At 36.3% G+C, this 21,882-nt stretch overlaps 3 protein-coding genes and 1 pseudogene across 7 annotated transcripts; 3 read left to right on the top strand and 1 right to left on the bottom strand.

Annotated features, from left to right (window-relative positions):
* Positions 1-1,692: 1,692 nt before the first annotated feature.
* On the top strand, positions 1,693-2,523 carry LOC110643261 (brassinosteroid-responsive RING protein 1-like; annotated as a pseudogene).
* Positions 2,524-3,570: 1,047 nt separating this feature from the next.
* LOC110642824 (subtilisin-like protease SBT3.6) lies at positions 3,571-7,705 on the bottom strand. Of its 4 annotated transcripts, none has more exons than XM_058138273.1 (10): positions 7,388-7,705; positions 7,224-7,315; positions 7,035-7,132; positions 6,833-6,955; positions 6,056-6,726; positions 5,886-5,977; positions 5,551-5,793; positions 5,363-5,477; positions 4,273-4,465; positions 3,571-4,184 (listed from the first exon to the last, which is right to left on the bottom strand). In XM_058138273.1, exons 1-10 carry the CDS (start codon positions 7,511-7,513, stop codon positions 3,622-3,624), a joined length of 2,316 nt encoding a protein of 771 aa, XP_057994256.1. In that variant the 5' UTR covers positions 7,514-7,705; the 3' UTR covers positions 3,571-3,621. The 4 variants fall into 4 exon arrangements, with proteins under 4 accessions (XP_057994256.1, XP_021650688.2, XP_021650698.2 ...); XM_021794996.2 differs by having other exon boundaries at positions 6,800-6,955; positions 7,388-7,704; XM_021795006.2 differs by having other exon boundaries at positions 6,800-6,955; positions 7,481-7,704.
* A 3,501-nt stretch (positions 7,706-11,206) lies between these two features.
* Positions 11,207-16,536, top strand: LOC110642807 (beta-1,6-galactosyltransferase GALT31A). 2 transcript variants are annotated; one of them, XM_021794968.2, is made up of 11 exons: positions 11,209-11,591; positions 13,360-13,459; positions 13,545-13,606; positions 13,765-13,976; positions 14,058-14,121; positions 14,212-14,284; positions 14,741-14,861; positions 14,957-15,044; positions 15,119-15,244; positions 15,524-15,633; positions 16,175-16,536. In XM_021794968.2, the coding sequence occupies exons 1-11, from the start codon at positions 11,488-11,490 to the stop codon at positions 16,321-16,323; spliced, it is 1,209 nt and encodes a 402-aa protein (XP_021650660.1). In that variant the 5' UTR covers positions 11,209-11,487; the 3' UTR covers positions 16,324-16,536. The 2 variants fall into 2 exon arrangements, with proteins under 2 accessions (XP_021650676.1, XP_021650660.1); XM_021794984.2 differs by lacking the exon at positions 16,175-16,536 and having other exon boundaries at positions 11,207-11,591; positions 15,499-15,636.
* Positions 16,537-18,081: 1,545 nt separating this feature from the next.
* On the top strand, positions 18,082-21,346 carry LOC110642800 (uncharacterized). The gene is made up of 6 exons (XM_021794957.2): positions 18,082-18,957; positions 19,119-19,281; positions 19,433-19,609; positions 19,701-19,784; positions 20,449-20,530; positions 20,635-21,346. Exons 1-6 carry the CDS (start codon positions 18,617-18,619, stop codon positions 21,075-21,077), a joined length of 1,290 nt encoding a protein of 429 aa, XP_021650649.2. The 5' UTR covers positions 18,082-18,616; the 3' UTR covers positions 21,078-21,346.
* Positions 21,347-21,882: the final 536 nt, after the last annotated feature.

Below are 21,882 nucleotides of genomic sequence, written 5' to 3'. Positions count from 1 at the left end.
TTTAAATTTTATTTTGTCTCCAAAACATTTATCTTTTATTTTCTTTAAAAAAAAGGAACTTAGGAATTAGACTTATTAATTAATCTACTTTATATGATAATATTGATAATCTTCATCTAATATGCGTGTTATTAACTTATCCATATTAAATTCTAAGTTAATTATTTTTAATGTAATTTTTTCGTCTATTTTAATATAACTGATTTGTATTTATATCTTATCGTATATTATGAGAAAATTTATATTGGTAAAAAAGTACAAATTAATATACAATGTTATAACTAACAAATATAAAGATATATTGACTTGATTGTAGTTCTAATTAACAAACTATTTTATGGAATGAGCAATTTTATTTCTCTTAACGTAATAAATTTATTACAAAAATATTTAAACATAATTTAACCATTTATTTAAAAAAAAAAAACTTTATTGAGGAATGTTTATTATTATTATTATTGAGAACAAAGAAGAAACTTTTAAAAGGTAACCGATTGGAGTAAAATTATCAGGTTCAAAAGGGGTATATTGAGTTCATACGGTTGTGCGTATGTACATACCTTTCTTGGTCTTGCCCGCTGGCTTAGGAGACATTGCGATGACTGAGAGGCGCCGGTGAGTTAAGGGAAGAGTTAGTAGCGAAAGAATTGCAGTGAAAGTTTGGGGTTTGAAGACAAGCTAATGTGCGAAGCTAAAAGAGAAGAGAACAGCTTCACATCGACATTACTAGCATTATCGTTACAATTAACCTTCGAGAAAGAAGAGGACGCCATCGTCAGAGAGAAAGAGAAGGGCAGCGCGAGCAGAGCAAAATGAAGACTACCGAAAAATGAAGTTTCGGATAAAATCCCCCATACGTCCGTCAATGATCTATCCAAAGTATCCAGTGTCATGGTTCATCTCTGAATTCATTGGGGGACTCAATTTGCTGGGGCTGGGATTTGAACAAACAACTAGCCCATACTTAGAAATGGGTATATATTCAGAGAGCCCAACCCACAAATAAGAGCGCTGGCCTTCTTCTCTCTTGATAAATTTTTATCTATTCATTTTTATTTATTTATTTTTTTTTATCAACAGCTTTCTCATGTTAGGCAAATTTTTATCTTTCAAATCGTTTCATTGTTATAATTTTATATGCAACATCTTAACTAGTTATATAGTCCCAATCAGCATTTTCTTTATATATTTTGTATATGATAATATAATATAATGTGCTTATTTTATAGAAATGAACAAATGCTCTAAAAAGAGAATAAAGAATTGGAACAATGAAAGAATAAATATGTTTTACAAATAGTTAAATTAGAAATGGAGAACAAATATGTTGAAATGAAATATAACAATATATATATATATATTAAATCAATGAATTGAATTGTATAATCAACATTGGCATATGTTTTCTAGAAACCGGAATTATTTTTCAAGGGTTTGTGTTTAGAGGTAGATGAGCCATTTACTATTAAACAAATTCCACACTATCATCCCTCGTTTTCTCTAATTTAAAAGCTTTTATCATCACTTCTGTTATCAAACTTACTATTTCTCATATTATAATAAGCTGATGATGGCAATTGAAAAGTAAACTCATAACTCTTCATGGAGGAATATTTTAGTATAGAGAAGCTAATGACATAAAGACACCTTCCCCTGTTACTCTTCCCAATTCGTTACAATCCTAAGGTTTTAGAGACACATCTCCCTTAACCTCGCTTGCTCCCCTTCTTCGAACCCGAAAACATCTCTCTAAGACAAACACAACCACAGATTTATGGGGTTTCCCATGAATATGCCAGAATACTTTGGTTTCAAATTCCTGCCAACTCCGATGACTTAACTTCAAGATTGTGTTTACTGGGGCCCTCACCCATCTGCGTCTGCTCAAGCCAACAGAACAAGCTTATACTGCTGAGGTGGAGACCACCAATTATGTTCTCATAATCGACAGACTCTGCCCAACACCGATTCCTGTCCCTGTCAATATTCTCACAGCCGTCATCAAGGAGAGGCTTCCGGTTACAAAATTCAACAGTACTCTCAAAAGACTGGCAAAGGATGAAGATGAAGAGTGCATATGCCCTGTCTGCTTAGATTATGTAAGGAACAGAGACGAAATCAGAGAGTTATGCAACTGTTCTCATGTGTTTCACAAGGAGTGCCTGGACAAATGTGTTGATGAGGGGCAGGTTACCTGCCCATTATGCAGATCCATGCTGTTTCCAGATAACGTATGGGCAAGGCCCAGAGGAGATCCATGGATTATGGAGAGGAACGCTTTATTTTCTGTTGGTGATCATGTAGATCCTGTGGATCCCTCCTGATTAATGATATGATAAAGACCGAAAGTTTCAGTGAAGATCCATAGGTGATGAAGAGGAATTCTATATTTTCTTGTGATGTTTTGTAACGACTAACGAAAGCAAGTTACCTCTGCTACCTCATCCACAAGCAGAAGCACTGGACTAACGTGTTGCAACTCTAGTGTAAACATTTTTCTTGGATCTGAGAATATTTGCCTTATTTACTCTGTATTTGTTTGTGATGACAACTAAGCTAATATATCTAGAAAGTATGATTCATGCATACCAGAATGAATCTCAACTTGAGTTGAGGATCAAGTAAGTCCTTCATCCTACTAGTCAATGCAATGATAATTCACCACAAGAAGCAGGTGATGCCTGCTTAGCATAGCAGGCATAGAATGTTAGTAAGTACAGGGAAAAAAACTTGATTACTATCAAATTACCAGCTAAATTTCAAGTTATCAAATGCGGTAGGGAGGAAATAAATTCCAAGGCTCCAACAAAACTTGCGGACTATTATCAATGGACCTTAAAAATGCCGGAATTTCATATCATTTATTCCTGTAAAGGCATCAAACGAGTTCTCTAGATTATTTATTTCTTGTCATATGATGAATGTTGAAGAAAATTGAGAAAATGCAGTTTGGTTCGAGGACAAGCAAAAAAAAAAAAAAATCTAACGAATAAGACACCATTATCAACGGCAAGCAAAATTGGACATATTTTTTTCTATTTAAAAAAAAAATCCCTGGAAGAGAGGGTTGACAAGAAAGAGGAAGTGGGTGTTTCAAGAAATGACACAAGAAGAGAACAAGTACAACAACAAAAAATCAGAAAATGCAACAACATTAAACATTACTTATCGATGCAAATTATATGGCAAGGACAGTTCAATTAGCACAAGATTATTACTAGCACCGCAATCCAACAAATTATATCAATGCAAATTATATCGTAAACCAAACGTTATGAACGATGAGGGTATTTTATATCCGCAACGTTTGACAAGCAAAGCAGAAAAGGTGGTTGTCTAACGACGTGCCGTTTTTTGCCAAACGAATCGTATCTACTCTCGATCATGAAACGTTTGCGTTCTCAGTCACCAAGAATAGCACACTATTAATCGAAGGGAAACAACAGGTCCTCTGTTGAACAATTTCTTCACGGCATCTCTGTCTCAGCTGTTATGTTGATATGTTCCACAAATTATGGTTACAGTGAATGTTAATCTTTAGTATTGAACATAAGCTTTTGAAGGGATCAATTATCAAACGCAAGAATTTTTTATTGCATATAATTCAATATTTCTGCTCCTTCATACATCTGCATATGATTCAATATTGCTCACTGCTATTGGAATTCTAACAAAATTCTTGCCGTTGGTCCACGTCAAGCTCCCAAATTTGTAATGCCCATGTAGTGTTTGAGTTGAGAAGAAGGTAACTTTGAAGGAAAGAGTGTTGTTGGTGGAGTCGAAACTTAAAATCTTTGGCTCTACTCTCATTCTTATGCCGAATGGAGACTGCGCTATTGCTCTGTACACCGAATTTACCAGTCCGACATTTGTTACCTTTCTCGTCACTGTTACTTTTCTTTCTAGATTTGGGATAGTGATAGAAGGGAGGTTCAGATTCAGTTTCATGTGGTTGTTTTGCTTGCAGTTTACGTTGGCCTTGGTTAAGCTACTTATTGATGAAATGCTGTAGCCCATGGAGCAGAGGAACTGGATGTACTCTTCCATGCTAATGTCATAAACAAGCCCTGGATGCATTGCTTTCTCTGGATTGACATGTCCCCCACCTATGTCAAATGGGTCTGCTAGCTTCCGAGTGCGGCCCTCCTCAAATATGTTCATTCCATCTGTTCCAATTTGGGAAGCTGCGTTGGCATATATACTGTTTTAGTCTACAAATGGGTACGATGTTTTGAAAAGCTAGTGAATAATATGGTTTTTAATTTCACTCACCCGTGGTGACAATAGCTGATCTTATGGCTGCAGGAGACCAATTCGGATGCATAGATCTTATGAGAGCTACAATTCCTGCTACGTGGGGACAAGCCATTGAAGTTCCTGATAGCAGTGCATATGCTTTGCCATTTTCATGGTTGGCTGGTCGATATGCAGCTAAGATGTCCACCCCCGGTGCAGCTATGTCAGGCTACCACCATCAATATAAAAAATGAAGTAGGCATCAATATAACGCGCATTCTACAATTAAAAAATAGTAAGTCCCTTCTATTGGTGTTTCTCAGTAGCTATATATACACTTTGGTGGTGTGGCCTACAACTCTATCATGCAGATCAAATAGTGGATAGCAAGAAGAAACTCATTTCAATATCAATGTTTGGCCATTTGTTAATTTGGTTTTATTATTGTAGTCATTTATAGGCATGAAATATAGTGTGTTATGCCTGTGTTTTCTGAAACAAAGTTATTCAGTTGTATGATGTTTAGTTATTTTTTTCGTCTCATGATATTAATATGTTCCGACCATTATCCACAGTTGAATGCGCCTCCATAAATTCAATTTTTGTAGTCCTGCACTTGTTTAACGGAACAAATATAAACAATATAAAAGAATTAATCACTAAATGCTTTCTTTGTCTAAAATAATATGGGATTTTTTCGATATTGTTCTGCAGCTTTTTTAAGTGATTGTTGTATTATTTGTTCCCATGCAGGTGTCATTCATAGTTTGTTTTTTTTTTTTTTTTTTACTTGAGTGAATCTTTTTCTAATCTGAAATTTGGAAAGAGTATGCTTCAAATTAAAGCTTCATGTATTCCATGGATGATGCCCTGCCAAATCTCCTTCTTTTTCCTTTGAAAACACTATTGATGGGGAGATTTGATATTTTAAGCCATTTTTTTGTATTGGCTTCTCTATTTTTCCTCTCATATGTCCCAGTTTAAATTAAGCTAAGCCTTTATGGCGTCATGAATGGTTGTTTCATAATTTTATCACCAATCATATACGTACTTATATTAGACTAATCCTGGTCAAATGGAAAGAACTAATGCCTATTAAAAGGGAATATTGTTTGTTGGCAAATACCTTTAGCACTGCCGGGGAAATTGAACTTGGTCCTCTGGATGAGAATGATGCAACTTGTGGAGATGCCTGTTTGCCTATAACAGTCTTGGGAAAACTCAGCTTTGCAATTGGAGACCTTCACATACAGGTGGAGAAGTTAGTTTTATTTTTGTATTTGCGCGTGTTGGGGTCGGTCTACATTTCCTTACCTTGCTTTTCTTATATAAGAAAGTATCTGTGTCCCTATTTCATAATCTACTTTGATACATGGAATTAATTTGCAGGGGTCAAGCCCATCATTATGAAATTGTGCGAATATGAGCGCAATCCCTCCTGCTTCGAACACAGATTTAGATGCAGAAATTATATCCTGTGCATCTGATTTTGAGAAGCATAGTATGATTTTCCCTGCTGCTAATGTTGTATTCAGACTTCCAAGTTGACAGTCCTCTCTGAATATGTGGAATATCATGGCACATTAGGAGGACAAGTGGCAAATGGTTATGAATAAAAAGAAAAAGACAATAAGAAAGAGAAATCTCACCCTGAATTATCAGTCGGGTCCACAGCTATGCGTTCGGAGTATGTGAGGCCGGCAAATCCATGATTATGTTTACCTACATCCATAGATTTTCCCTGCAAAAAACAAAATCATAGCAAAGAAACTTACAAAGTGCCATTTTACAATTTTGCTTTCAAGAATTATTAATTTACCCAGAGGGTGCTGTTATTTCCTAGAGTAATGGCTGTTGGAAAAGCCCTGTCAATTGTAGTGGCGGCAACAGTGATGAGCCAAGGTGCAGTGTTCACAATTGTTTGTGACGTTGGGCCATCGTTTCCTGCTGAACAGATCACAGGGATCCCCTTTGCAGTTGCATGGAAGGAACCTATTGCAATTGAATCACGCTTATCAACATAAGAGAATAAAGGAATTTCATTGCCAATTGAGACTGACAATATATCCACTCCATCCTGTATAGCTTTGTCAAATGCTTTTAGAAGATCAGCATCAGTGCATCCTCCACCTTCAATGCTCCAACAAACCTTGTATATTGCTAAGTGAGCAAGAGGTGCTCCTCCTCTGGCCATACCTGCAGCTAGTCCTCTATAGCTTGCTTTTTCTACAAAGTAACCCGCTGCTATTGAAGCTGTGTGAGTACCGTGGCCACCTCCATCCCGTGGTGATAGAAACTCCATAGTATTACTTGTGTTAAGAGGCTTTCGAATCTCATCCTTGAATCCTTTTATAAACCAGCGAGCCCCAATGAGTTTTTTGTTGCAGTTGGAAGAATTGAAGTGTTCTCCACCTTGACATATTCCTTTCCAGTGAGGTGGGACAGGGCCCATGCCTTGATCATTAAAACTTTTGGACTCTGGCCAAATTCCTGAACAATTTTTTTGAATCCAAAAATAAGTTTTTCTGTGAAAACCTCAGTATTTATTAGAAGAGAAAAATACCTGAATCTATTACACCAATGATAGTTCCTTCACCCATATGACTCTGTATTAACAGATTTTTTGAGGAATGCTGATTGAGCCCAATGAATTCCCAGCTTCTGGTTGTGTGGAGCTTGCGAATGCGATTTGGAATTACTTGGATGACACCAGGAAAGTCTGCAATTTAAGGGCAATAATCTATTAAGATGTGGAAATAACATTGTTCACAATTAAAGATTTGATCAAACTACAGTACCTGCAATTTTCACTGCCTGAGACTCTGTCAGCCTTGCTGCAAAGCCTGAAAAGCCATGCCTATAGCTGTAAAGAATGGAACGCTGTGCAGCTTGTTTGCTTCAAAATAAATATAGGAATTTTTTATGGTTTTCTATGCAAATAAAGGTTTCATCAGCCATAGAATCTTATAATAAGCACTGTGGATTACCTCCCTAACAAGGTTGACAGCATTTTATGGTGAAACTTTCTGGTAGTTGCTGGATCTTCATGCTTCTTCTCTCCCATATACACAATATGCACCTGAAAAACATTTCCAATTTAGTGCTGTCAGGGAAGCAATGCTAGACATTGAACTTCAATGTGCCCACTTACCTTCTTTGTGGCCTCAACACATGTTGCAGAAATATGAAGATGATATTGGAGTAAAAATACAGCTAAGGTCGCAAGCAAATGGCTTTTTCTTACCCCTCTCCAGTTTGTCGACTTGATATCCATCATAAAACTATTCAAATCGATTTGGGCATTTGGAGCGTGGGTTTTAGAGCTTCTATGGTAAGTTTATCAGGTTTATAAGCTAGTTCTTTTTATTATACTAAAGCTTGATGGGTAAGAGGAAAGTGGTTTATTTTTCTTTTGACACGCTTCTTTGCTCTTTATGCTCAATCAATACTAAAGTGGATAAATGTGATTGCTGACACCATTGTAGTGGCAAGATTTTTAAGATTAGACTTCTTTTTATAGAGTGTGTCATACTGTGTGAGGCATGACTTTGTAAAGAAATGCAGAAATTTTGAAGTCAGACGTCTTTATCTAGCTTTCCCTGCCTTTCTATTTGGTCAACTTGTGCAGTAGGCCACAAAAGCTTGTTGGATGTACACCTGTTGAGGATGATTGTCTAGCACTTTTAAACATCACATTGGAATTTCTGGAACTAAAAAAATGATTTTGCATGCATTCATCTACCGCTTGATATATTTGAAAGCATTTGCAGGAAAATATACTATCATAGATCTGAAATGATTCTCTACTCTCTAGCAGGTTAATGATGGTCACAACGAATGATGGGAATATACCAACGTAGTGGTGTAGGCCACTATATACACACACTGTACTGGCTTTTATTCACGGCCCAGCCATAAGATTCCCTTGGCATTCCCATAATCTCCAAGTTGCTCTTTTTCTTTCATTTTTGTCAGTGTGATTGCTTTAGCAGGAATGCCTTTTGACTTCGAGGAACGTGATGGTGATATCGATAATGGAATCCAACACTACGATGCTTACAAAAGTCCTAGGCGAGATGAAGACAGCATTGACAAATTTGATTGAGTCGGGGTTTACAATTGACGTTAGATTGTTTCATTAGCACCAATTGTTTCAAAATACACTTATGTTTCCTTGCGATAAAGGGACTAGATATGGCCATATGGGTGATAGCCGATAAGATCTGTTTTTAGCTTGTTAATTTCATGTGTCAAAAAAAAAACTGGCTCATTTTTATGTTCTTATATCTCCCATTACTTTCAGATTAGCTTCTCATTTGTTCTTATCATGCTGATATAATTTTTCTTGACACCACACTCTGTATCAGGAATTGAAAAGTCGTTTGAAATATCACACGAAAATACACTTACCAAAATTCACCTCTCTTTGTTCTAGTGAAGGGATTCACGCCAACATATGTATTCTGCGAAACCCTTGGAATATAGATAACTATGATCCACCGGTGGTGTAACATTGTCACCAGAAAAGACCCATACCAAAGAAGGGTTAATTATGCCTTGTTGTTAACTTTCCAAATATGAAATTTGGTGCTGAAGAAAAAAGGTTCAAAACTCGGCCACGTTCTTCAACTGCACACCAAGCTTCATTATAGGGCTCTCCTAAGCAGGCACCCACCCCGAATAACTCACCTGAGAAGATGTGCTATGACCAGGCTCCCAGCCTAACAAGACAATTTGCTTTTGCACCGGCCTAAATATACATGTATAAATTCCAATGTTTAAACAACTTAAATTATATATGTAAATGGTATAAGTATTTTCCTGTAATCTTTAAATAATAATAATAAAAGTAATAATAATAATGCAAGAGGTAAACGTGGAAATATAGTTCTGAGGTTGAATTTCATCAAAGTTCAAAACAGAAGACTAGGAAAGAGATCATAACACTGCAGTTGATGAGCAATGCTATGATTCTCAACAATACAAGTATAATGCCATCCACGTCACTGTTACACTCCAAAGCAGCCTTTAAGGAACGAGGACTGTGTCAAGTATGACAGTGTAGGAGATTACCTCCAACAAAAATTTAACCATTGAAACTTGATCGGCTGACGATAGCAGCCACCAAAGATAACCCTGTCTATGCAATTTAGGTCTGTTCCATTCTGCAAAAGCAAAAGTTAATTGCCTACTCAAACAGATATTCCAGGCAACGTTAACGTGGCCTGAATGAGCAGCTGCAAAAAGTGGAGTGACATCAGTGACAAAATTTCCCTGTAATCGTCAGCCTCAAAACAAGCTCACATTCTCCATGCAATGCAATAATATGAAGATGACAATGTTAAAATTGGCGAAATAGTACTCAAGGTCCAAGGCCTTTCAAGATTCCGAATCAAAGCCCACTCTGTCTCATAAATTGGCCCATGATTTTTGATAACTCATCAATATACCAAACAAAACAGATTCGTCCGTATTTTATAAAACGATTTTTTTTTTTTAAAGAAAAAAAGCTTGACTGTCAGATAAAAAACGAAGGAAACGAAAACAAAATAAATCGGATCTTATTGTTTAATAGAATAATCCACATTAAATTTACCATGAATTATGATCATTTGGTTTTTTTTCTATTGGATTCATCTCAAAATAAATGGAAATTTATTCTTCTTTGGGTGATGAAATTCTTTTAAATTTAAGATTATAAGTTCTTTAACTTTTGCATTAGGAGAGATTGAAATTAAGGGAAAGAGCAACTTTATCACATGGAATCAAAAGTGCAATGCTTGATTTCATCACGTCGTTTGGTCTGGTTTTAGCGGACACAAGACCATCATATACCAGTTGGACGATTTTACCCCTTCCAATTTAAAAATTTTGAACTTTGGTGTATACAGTACAGGCACGGTAGGAGTAGGACCCTGCTAACTACTCAGCTTTTATATCGACCTCCGCCCTTAAGTTCAGCTAATTTACTACTACATTTGCCAAAATCCACTTTTTTCTTTCTAATGAAATATTTGGAATACGCCTTTTCTGAGTACTTCAAAGTCTTCAATATTTTATGTTTTTTGCCTATTCGTCTGATGCCAGCCAACTGGAGTTCTGAATCCTTCAAATATTTGGGGTTATAAACTCAAAAACGGGTTTGTTAAAATTTAATAAAATCAAACCAGTGATAAATATAATTTGAATAAAAAAAAAATTATTCTCTATAGATTAAAATTAATATGAAAAATACTCATCTTAAAAAATATATATATACAAAGTTAGTTGCGTTGTAGAAGCAAGCCATGTTGCGTATAGGCTTAGGTAAGGGAAACAATTAAAAAGCTTAACATGATTTAGAAAGAAGTTTATTGTTTGGTCAACTAATTTAAATAGCTTCCTGGTTTCTATGATTTATATTTTGGCTCTTCGTTTAGGATGGTGAAAATGTACCACCTAACAGAAAGTTGGGAAAATGCTATCAGAATCCAATGTTCTATTATAAATTTTTTTTTTTTTTTTTTTTTATGAATAATCATTTTCCTAATGCAACTTCCGCTGCACATATATAAATGGTTTTCCAAAGATGATGCTTCATCAATTCACATCCAAAATGCTTATCCGTTTTCCTTTCTAGTTCAAAAGTAGATATTTGCAATTTCACATGTATCTTTTATTCTATTATTCAATTACTAATTTAACAAAACTATTTATTTTCATTCCATAATTAACAAAGTCAAAATATTACAAACACTTTCAATTAATATAACTAAATGCCAAACATAAAAAATATCAAGGGCTTCAACTTGAGCAAAGCTTCATGCATGACAAAAGGAGCAATTGCCATTTTTATTGATAGATGTCTTAAAAATAAAAATAAAAAGAGGAGAAAAGGCAGGCAAGGGAGGGCAGAGGGGCATAATTGGTAGTTGGGAGGTTGCCGTGACCCCTGTCATTTGAATTATTTTTTAAATACTCTATTTCTCTCTCTCCGTGACAAAACAATGAAAGCAAACATTATTACAGCTTGCCCATTCTCCTGGTGATTTTGATTGGATTCAGAAAGCTGAAAGCAAGAAAAACCAACAATTCCATTTCCCCTTTCTTTTTTCGGCCTATTTAGACAACCATCCAGTTCGGGCATTATTTTTGTTCTTTTCTTCTCTCTCTCTTTCTCAGGAATGGGGTCGTTTGTATTCTTCTTGTAGCACCACCGCAAGCTTTAGGAAAGGAGGAAGCTTACTTAAAGCTCAAGCTCGTTGGATTGGAATGGGTTTGAGCAGACCTCAAAAACCCAGCAATGGAGTCTCTACCAGATGGGTTTCTATCTTCTGCATTGCCAGCTTCTTCTTGGGGGTTCTTGTTGTCAACAGGTTCTGCTTCCTCTCTCTCTATTTTGAAATGCCTAAGATCTTGCCTTTGGCTTGATCAACTATTAGATTTGCAGCTCCTACTAGTCGGACTTAGAAGCTTTAACCGTTATTTTACTTTTCCTTGTTGCTTTTTTTTTTTCCCCTCTTTACGGGATGGAGAATTTCAGATGGTCTCCTACAAAATAATATGCAAAATGTTGCCTTTAGTTATGGATTTTGGCCGTTGAACATGGATATCAGGTCTTTTTCTTGAAACCCATGTACTAGATCAGGACTTTCCCTTCTGCATCTATTTCGCATTAAGTTATTGGTGGGACGTTCGGGGCTGTACCTGTGGTCTTAGTACCGGGATGGATGAATTGATAAATGCATGTCTATTCACTAGATTTGGGGAATTGATGTCTCTCTTGATCTGATATCTCTTCATTAACTAGTTGATTAGACTAAATTATGCTCGGCACTGGACAAGGATGAGCTTACTTAGTCTCACTGCGAGAATGTGTTCCGAAATATGGGGAATTTTTTCGGTGTATTACTTAGAAATTTGAGTTCATTGTTTATACTAGAAAGTTTATAAGCTAGCTGTGGATTTCAAGGGGGCTGATAAATTAGGGGCTGATGGTTTTTGAAAGGAAGGTCAATGGGTAACTAGTCAGAGTAATGTAAATTACCAACTGAAAATATGCTTGGAGATTGAAGGTCGAACATGTGAGAAAGTGTCTCCTGCGTTTCAATGCCTTTTAACAGTTATGAATCCAGTTAATATCCTACAAAATTGGGTTTTGAGCTCTGTACTGCATAATTATGCTAAGAAATATTTCTAATATGTAATTTTATAGAAGTCAGCTATCATTTGCAAGCACTAATTTTGCTTTTTAATAGCTTAAAGAGATTTTATTTGGTAAGGTCACTTGTTAGATGAATTCACCTGATATAGGTGCTTATGGATCTTATCTATTTGCCACATCATATGCCACAAGATTGACGATGATTCTTGGTTATTATTTTTTTTTCTTGGGTTTAAGTCCTTATGAGGGTTGAATATGGTGATCATCTGCTTGAAAGCAAGTTGGTATCAAATAACAGTAACTCTTTTCCTTACTTGAGTGACAGAACTCATGGTCTATTTCAGATCAGCATGGCCATTATAATGTTGTGTTCTCTTAAGCAATGATGTTTCAACCATTAAAAAAGTTTTTATGGCATTGATCATTAATATGATTCTAACCTTTAATGAAGTGTGTTGTTTTAGTTTAGTGCTGATAATGCATAATTCTGCATTATCAGCATTTTGCATCTAAAGAGCGTTGCTGTTTCCTAAAGTAAATACTGATTACATGAATGAGTAGTGTATAAACCTGAAAAGTACATCAATTTATTTTGGAAATACCTGTAAAAGTGTGTACTCTTCTGGGGATGGAGTGAGATTGTACTTCCAATTAAATGGAATGGAATAAATCATTTAATGCCATAGGTCAAGTGGCCAACCTTAAAATGGGAGGTGCAGCATCTTCTAGTTTAACTGGTGCTTTGTATCACTCATGCATTTAATGGTTTGTGAACTTCAGATTTTCCTGACACTAATATATTCAACAAGATTTATTTCTTTGTTCAGCCATGCTTAGATGATATTTATCTATTTTTCTCAGATATTGCTCTACATTAGATAAGTTTATGCATTTCCCTTTGCCTTTTTTTTGTTTGTAATGATTTAAGGAATGGAAGGGTGGACAGGGACTATGTCTAATGTGTTTCTTGTATCTGTTAGGTTTTGGGATATTGATCCAGTCCAAATGGATGAGGAAGCTTCATCTGTGAAAGAACATCAATCAAAAATTTCCAATCCTGTGGTTAATTGTGAAAAGAAGGCAAGTCATGTCATTAGAATATTGTTCTCATAATTTCCATTGTCTGCAATAAGACATGTTAATTATATAGTTTATGGTATTACAGGAGACTTCTGTCCAAGCAGGGGACATTCTTTCTCAAGTTTCACAAACTCATGATGTAATCATGTAAGGATCTTTGGCCTATTGATTTTGCTTCAGTATTTTGGATCTGTTCTCTAGTTCATTAACTTTTCAACGTTGAGTTGAAACCTGCAAGCAGAATATTGGAGCATGTATAAAATTCATGATGTTTCATGGTAATGCATTTATGACAATAATTGCAGGACTCTAGATAAAACAATCTCCTCATTGGAAATGCAGCTGGCTGCTGCAAGAGCTGTCAAAGCTGACAATGAGGAAGGATCTCCTATGGTCACAAAATCTGGAGCCAAGCCTTTGAAGGAGCGACAGAAAGTCTTTTTTGTTATGGGTATAATTACAGCATTTAGCAGCAGAAAACGAAGGGATTCAATTAGAGAAACTTGGATGCCCAAAGGTTAACCATTCTCTTGAGTAGACCGTTGATAGCTGTCACAACTAAGTAATTGCTTACACCTTTTGTTGTTACGTACTCTAGGAGAGGAGTTAAAGAAGTTGGAAACAGAGAAGGGTATCATCTTACGATTTGTAATAGGACACAGGTGGGATTAATCAAAGCTGCAAGTGATTAACATTCTAGCCCATAATGATAGTTTCATAAAATTGATATGCTTAAATTTTTTGGTTGTCAGTGCATCACCAGGTGGTGTTTTGGATCGTGCTATTGATGCAGAAGAAGAACAGCACAGGGATTTCCTGCGGCTGGTATGTACTTTTAAATTCCCTAAGATCTGGTGGACTCTTAATCTCCCTTAAGTTGGAGAATTGCCAGGCACCATGCGGGATGAGTGGCATCACTGAGTAAAGGCTTTAAACTTCTGTAACAATAGTTCGTAGTTGCTTTCATTGCCTTCTTTTCTCATACACCCAGAAGAAAATATAGCTTGCTTTGAATGGGGCTAGTGTTTTGTACTTGTTCAAGAAGCTGATACTATTGAAAAGGAAATTTATGAACGAATTTGATGGATGTTCTTTTTGTGTGGCTTAAGTAACAAATGTAACTAATCTTCAAAGACTAGAACTAGAGTTACCGGGGTTGGGGTTGGGGTTGAGAATGAACTAATTCTCAAAAGTATTTGGCAAGATTTCCATGGCGGGGTTAAAAAAGTTATCAATGACTTCTCCTAAGCTTGTAGTGAGCTACAATTGTTCGTGTTGCAGAATCATATTGAAGGATATCATGAATTGTCATCAAAAACACAAATATACTTGTCAACTGCTGTTGCTAGGTGGGACGCTGACTTCTACATTAAAGTTGATGATGATGTACACATAAATCTTGGTTAGTTTATCTGTATGTTTAAACTCTTAAGAAAAAAGCTAAAATCACAAATGGATGTGATATCATTGTACTAAATTGATTTAAATATCTGGCAGGTATGGTTGGCTCTACTTTGGCGCGTCATAGATCAAAACCCCGTGTTTATATTGGTTGTATGAAATCTGGACCTGTTCTATCACAGAAGTGAGCAATCAATTATAGTATTTCTGATTATTTTATATTTGGCCACTATATTTATCTCCGCCTTCTATATGCAGAGGTGTCAAGTACCATGAGCCAGAATATTGGAAATTTGGTGAGGAGGGAAATAAGTATTTTAGGCATGCAACAGGGCAAATATATGCAATTTCCAAAGATTTGGCCACCTACATTTCAGTAAATCGGTATGCCCTTATGTGGAGAAATACTTCTGTAGACTTAGTCTATCACGTGGCTATGGACTAATCCAATGATATTCTTTTACATCATCCATAATTCAAGGACAATTATAGATAAATGACAAGTTTATCTATCATTGTCCTAACATTGCATGATATCATTATTATTGTCTATAGATGACGTGGTAAACTAAGTCTGCCTAAGAGTTTCTCCCTTATGTGACATCAATGTTCTATTTGGATTATGGACTTTAATGCAGATGATGATTGACGTGCTATCTCCAGGCACATACTTCATCGATACGCAAACGAAGATGTTTCACTAGGATCTTGGTTTATTGGTCTTGATGTTGAGCACATTGATGATCGAAGCCTCTGCTGTGGAACTCCTCCTGGTAAGACACGTGACCTTGCTATTTGTCTCTCTCCAATAGGAATTACCTTAATAACTCATTGCGTCACTGGCGTCTTCTTTTTACATACCAAAAAGGCTAATGCCTAAATTTGCCCATAAAAAAGGTCTATTGCACCGTGGACATTCTTTTTGAAATATTGAATCTTTATGCTTTTAATTGTGCTGTTACACTCTTATACTTTACTTTTATTTTTATAACCAATAGGCATGATTTCTCCATTATCTTTGTATAGAGGATAATCATAGGCTCTTGTTCATGGGTCAATAGATCCATTAGCTTCCTTAAACACTGTATTTGGACTTTCTTCTCAGTCTATATGTTGTAATAGCAAGGTGAATGTCATAATTACAGCAGATGGCTATATAAACTCCATTCCCCCAGTAATTAGGAAATTTCCTTTCACTGAATATCAGGTTTTGATCACTTGTACAAAATTCTATTTTATATTACACCAAATTCTCCATAAGCTTGCAGTTGAAGAAAATAATTTTTTGCTAATGGTTTCAAAGTTTTGTAACAGACTGTGAGTGGAAGGCTCAAGCAGGGAATCCTTGTGCCGCATCATTTGATTGGACCTGCAGTGGCGTTTGCAAGTCAGTGGAGAGAATGGCGGAGGTACATCAGCAGTGTGGGGAAGGTGATGGAGCAATCTGGCATACAAGTTTCTGAAACTTTTCGTTCAAAGGTGGTTGTAATATATTAGTGTATGTGTGATCAAGGCTATGGATCAGACAAACACCATCTGCCGATTTTTGCCATTTGATGCCTCGGACAGTTGGTGAATGATTAAATTAATTGCTGCCCATACAGATTGTGAAGCCAGGAAAAGGAAATAGTGAAAATCTTTTAGTTACAAATATTAATCGAGTTGTTTGTTGACAATCCACTGATCAAACAGCTAGAGAAGTCACTTGACAGCCAACTTATGAAACATAACAAGTTAAGTATATCTATACAGAAACTTATTTGTTCTTTTTCCCTTCAATACAAGAGAGAAGTGTTATGGCTTGGAGGTACAATCTTGGCTTATGGGCAACAATTTGGTTTTGCCCAAATGGGGATGATACAATAGCTTCCCCTAGTTGTAGTTGTGATGATTGAAACTTGGCGAGGAAGGCTACATCTATCACTCCTAAGAAGCGTGAGACGTGTTTGATGTAAACTTCTATTGGGGGTAGCGATTTCATTCGTTTAAGAATAATATTGTAGAAACCTAAGCTTCCAGTCCACCAAACTTTATTGGCAGCTTGTGGAATAGTTAATAACAGTGTGCAAAGTTTAAACAACACATGTAGTCATAATCAGAATGTATTCAAGTGTATATCCTGCAATCAACAAGATAAAAATGCAATCTTTTTGTTTTCATTCCCTGAAAATGAAACTTGAATGGCAATAACAAACACTAGCTTGATTGCATCGGGAATCATGGCATGTGTGCGTTTTGCTTTGTCTTCTTATGCGCGATTCTAATTGGCGATTGATTCATCAAATCAACTTAGGGGAGCTTGTTTTATTACCGTCATTTTAGGTAAGTTGCACGATGAAAACATGTATGTAATGAATTATTTTTAATTTGGTCGGAGATTTTCCTTTTTTTTTTTTTTTTGAATACCGTGTGATCATATCAGTATCACCACGAGATTGTTTATGCGGCTTGGGTGGCTGACCAATGATTCATTTAGTAAAATTTCAAATTTCTGTTTGTTAAGGGAATAATTAATTTGATAAGACGATAGAAATTCTTTATTGTTTAAAAAAAAAAAAAAATTGATTGTCTCCTGACTGAGGGAAGAGGTTGATTCATGATTGAGATTTGAGAATGGCAGCGACTCATAAATTGAATTTACAGTAAAAAGGCATAGATGAAAATGAAATGCTTCAAACTTGAATTGATTAAAATATTTTTGTGTAAGCCTGCCTCTGTAACACATCTCTCCCATTTCCAGGCCAATGGGAATTCTCCGAAATGACCAAATCATTCGCCGCGTCCTAGGTGCATTTTAGTCAATTGGACATTCCAAGAAGCCTTGTGGGTCAATTCAAACTTCTCCAACAACCATTAAACTCAGTAAAGGCTTAATACTTTATTCAAATTAATTGACTTGATTTTAAGCAGCAAAAGCACGAGTCTCTTTTTTATTATTATTATTAACAAAAAATAAAAATAAATAATTAATATCTGAATTAATTTTATGTGAATTTTAATTACCCAATTATGCATAATTTTTTTTTTAATTTTGAATCAGTATCATATGATAATTAGAAATAGAAGATTTGGTCGCAATTAAAATTTAATTTTCCTAACAACGTGAAAACCGAGAACGCGGTGAACACACAGCTACTCAGTTTCCATCCCCACCGCATATAAAAGCAGAAGCAGTTGAAGAGGCATTGCCAAGGAAATTAGGCTTAATAGACCAACCATACCATTCATCTTCATCCCTCTGCACTTCAAATTTGGCTAAAACGGCATCGTTGCTTTCCGTCTGCTCTGCGATAAAAAAACAACCATACACCTAAAAAAAAGAAAAACAAAAAATCATCTGGCCCCACGGTAATCTTTAGCCACGTCTCTCTACCGCTTATCTCCCGAATCCTTATCCTTAGCCCCTTGAACCATCAAGCACTACTTTGTCCTCTTTCTTCAATTTCTACCGCCTCTCTGCAACGCCCATATCTTTATCTCATTATTCCCTTCTCCCCTTTCATCCTCTTATTCTTATATTGTTCCATTTCATATCTCTACTCTGCTGACTACGCCTTTCCTTTTGGGACTTCTATCCTCTTCCCTCTTTGAAACCCTCGACTAATCGCTGCGCTTAACGCGTCTTTACCATTTCGATTCAATCGAGGGTTTTCTTTCTTTCTTTCTGGTTTTTTCCTCGCTTTAATTTATCTGGGCTCTGTTTGGATTGCTGGATATTTCCTTTTTTGCCGCTATTTCATTGGGGGGAAAGGCTAGATGGCTTTGTGGTCGATTTTATTGGAGATTTTGAACAGACCCACTCTTGGGGATGCCCTGGCTGAGCTCGTCATATTTATGATTCCTCTTTGGATTGCGGTTATTGTTGGGGTTCTATTAGGATGGGCATGGAAGCCTAAATGGGCCAATTTGGGCAGAGTGATGTTGGATTCTTCAGTCGCCAAGGACTCCGATAACACTGTAGCATCACAGGCATCGTCTTCGATCCCCACCTTGAATTTATTTAAGATTCAATTGCCCAGTTTCATCCCTTGGGTTGCTGACGATGGGATTCAAAAGGGGACTTCTTCTGCGCCGCCTACCATGACTGATGATTGCAGGTTTGTGGGTTTTACTTAAATCGTCTTGTGTGTCAAAAGCTTAAAAGACCACGCATTTTAACTGTAAAGTAATGAATTTGAAATTTTTATCGGAAATGAATTTTGTATTGCGGATTTAGGCATTCTTTTTCCCTAATACATGCTTCACTTCTTTTCGGCAGTTCCTCACAGGTGCAAAATGATAAATCCAGTATGGTGAATGAAGATGATTTAGAGCTTTTGTGTAAGCTTGTTGAGGAAAAAGATGGAGGTCCTGCTTGGATTCAGATGATGAATCGTTCTAGTCCAACTATGAGCTATCAAGCTTGGCGGAGAGATCCTGAGGTTGGTCCCCTCTGGTCAAACTTCACTTTTTTTTTTTTTTTTGCCTTTTTAGTTTCAGATTTTAGGTGCTATCAATTCTTGAACTTGCTTTGAAGTTGGTCAGTCCTAGAATCCTGCAATTCATTTGCTTAATATCTTATCGATTTGCTAGACTGGCCCTACGCAATATCGTACCAGAACTGTTTTTGAGGATGCCACTCCTGAAATGGTGAGGGACTTCTTTTGGGATGACGAATTTCGGTTGAAGTGGGACGACATGGTTATACATGCTGCAATTTTGGAGGAGTGCCCCACCACAGGATCCATGGTGGTCCAGTGGGTACGCAAGGTGGGAAGGTTAATTTCTAGCTTTTAGTTTTTGCATGAAATATTTGGTTGTGATCTCTAGTGTGCTAAATTTATGTATTTTCTTGGCACAGTTTCCCTTCTTTTGTAGCGATAGAGAATACATCATAGGCCGTCGAATTTGGGAATCTGGTCGATTGTATTACTGTATTACAAAGGTATGAGAAAAATGAATTGGCTGTACAACCTCTAATTTCCTCTTTCTGTTTTTATAGCCTTCGGTAATTGGATAGAGAATTATTAGACCTTCTCATATTCTGTTGTTTAAGGCTCATTTCTTTTGGATTGATATAATATGACTATACTTTCTCAGAGAGCTGGATTTATTGAGATTTATGCCATTTTTGTTGATGTTTTCCTGGAGTAGTAGCACTAACTTATTAATGAATGGCAATTTACTAGTTACTGTTAATTAATTGCTCAAGGCACATGGATTATGCTTAATTCTGTCTTAGTTGAAAACTGTATGCACCAGTGAATTCCATCAGTAGAAGGAACTGGTTGTGTTTGTATGGATTGAAATTTTAGTCTCATGGTTGTGAGAGTTCCTTTTTGTACTGGGTTGTGTTATTTTGTTTAGTATAAAATTTTACACCTTATACTGAGAGGTAGAGGGAACTGATCGTGTTGGTATGGATTGAGATTTTAGTCTTATTGTTGTGACTTGTGAGAGTTCCTTCATGTAGTAGGTTTTGTTATTTTGTTTAGTATAAAATTTTATTTTATTATCTTTTAATTGGTTTCTTCATATCATATAGTTCGTGTTATATACTTATATTCTGCTCAGGAAGTAGTTTGTTGATCTGTTTTTACATGTGTCAGGGAGTTCCTTGCTCTTCTGTGCCAAGACGCGACAAACCAAGACGTGTGGATTTGTTCTATTCAAGTTGGTGCATTCGTGCAGGTAGCTAATATTATTTTTATGTTTTTCAATTATAAATTTTCATACACTTTTGTTCTTTGATAAGAGTTAAAGCCTATATATGATTTCTGTTGGCTGTGAACCAGTTGAATCAAAAAGAGGGGATGGCCAACTGACTGCATGTGAGGTGCTACTTTTTCATCATGAAGATATGGGTATTCCTTCGGAAATTGCAAAGCTTGGAGTCCGGCATGGTATGTGGGGAGCAGTGAAGAAGATCGAACCTGGTTTACGTGCATATCAGAAGCACAGAGCAGCTGGAGGTCCACTTGCACGCTGTGCTTTCATGGCTCAGATCAACACCAAAGTGAGTACAGACTACCTGAGATCTTTGGAGAGCAGTTCTATTAGTCATTCATCAGAGGTTGAAGCTCATGATTCCTCAAAGAAACCAGGGGGAAACTTACCTAGGCTTCTATTGGTTGGTGGGGCTATTGCTCTTGCTTGTACTCTTGACCGGGGGCTGTTAACTAAGGCAGTTATATTTGGAGTAGCTAGAAGATTTGCAAAAATTGGAAGGAGGTTGTAATCTGGAAATTATTTTTGCATATCATTGCTAAGATGTCGACCAAAGTTAATTGATGTTGCCGTGAATTGAGAAATGATGATGAATCTCCCAACTCCCGGCTGCCTTTTGAAATGGATAGAAGCCTTGTATTCATTTTTCCTTAGGCTTGAGTTATGGTGTGTCTTCAGGTGGGAAAAAGAACAAAATGTCATACAGATGTATTGATGAAATTTAGCAATGTGATCAAAGAATCTCAAGCTACATGAATAACGGAAATATTCAGGTTATTGAATTGCCGTTCGTTCCCTTGGTGATATGGAAATTGCTATTGCTTTTCCTTTTAGCACCATCAAGGAAAACACGTTACTCGACTTGGAAATTTTTGTTTGGCAAGTGGAGTCAAGAGGGTTATTTTCTGTTAATAAAATAATTTTGTTGCAAGTTGGGCAAAATAATCAGAACGTATATTTTGGTTTTTTAGGGGCTAATGGGAAGACCGGCAAGTCATAGCACAATTGGTTTGAATTGCAGCCTTCTCCCATTTTCAAAATGCCTTAATTGATGGCTGGTGACTATCTAGAGTTGATCTTTTCTTTTTAATTTTATTTTCATTCTCGTTTTTCTTGTTTAGCTTTGGTTTGACAATTTCCACATTTCCTACCCTACATTCCCGCATTAATTAATTATTCAACCTACTTTTTCACATGGGTAGCTCTTTTCTCTGAAATTTGATGGGGGCTTGGTTGCAGTTTCTGAGATCAGATCCGAGCTATATTTTAGAATTTCCCTATACAAAGTCACAATTCCTTTTTATGTTAGGTCTTAC

This window comes from Hevea brasiliensis, chromosome 16 (genome assembly GCF_030052815.1).
Source record: "Hevea brasiliensis isolate MT/VB/25A 57/8 chromosome 16, ASM3005281v1, whole genome shotgun sequence".
Lineage (NCBI taxonomy): Eukaryota > Viridiplantae > Streptophyta > Magnoliopsida > Malpighiales > Euphorbiaceae > Hevea > Hevea brasiliensis.
This window is presented reverse-complemented; position numbering and strand designations above follow the sequence as displayed.

Bases quoted from the DNA above. Each gene is read 5' to 3' on its own strand.
- LOC110642824 (XM_021794996.2), bottom strand. From the start codon at position 7,513: ATGATGGATATCAAGTCGACAAACTGGAGAGGGGTAAGAAAAAGCCAT. The intron at 7,133-7,223 runs GTAATCCACAGT...TTTATTTTGAAG, and splicing joins CTGTCAACCTTGTTAGGGAG to CAAACAAGCTGCACAGCGTT. The intron at 5,794-5,885 runs GTGAGATTTCTC...CCACATATTCAG, and splicing joins GACCCGACTGATAATTCAGG to AGAGGACTGTCAACTTGGAA.
- LOC110642807 (XM_021794968.2), top strand. From the start codon at position 11,488: ATGGGTTTGAGCAGACCTCAAAAACCCAGCAATGGAGTCTCTACCAGA. The intron at 13,977-14,057 runs GTTAACCATTCT...TACGTACTCTAG, and splicing joins AGAAACTTGGATGCCCAAAG to GAGAGGAGTTAAAGAAGTTG. The intron at 14,122-14,211 runs GTGGGATTAATC...TTTGGTTGTCAG, and splicing joins CGATTTGTAATAGGACACAG to TGCATCACCAGGTGGTGTTT.
- LOC110642800 (XM_021794957.2), top strand. From the start codon at position 18,617: ATGGCTTTGTGGTCGATTTTATTGGAGATTTTGAACAGACCCACTCTT. The intron at 18,958-19,118 runs GTTTGTGGGTTT...TCTTTTCGGCAG, and splicing joins ACCATGACTGATGATTGCAG to TTCCTCACAGGTGCAAAATG. The intron at 19,282-19,432 runs GTTGGTCCCCTC...TCGATTTGCTAG, and splicing joins CTTGGCGGAGAGATCCTGAG to ACTGGCCCTACGCAATATCG.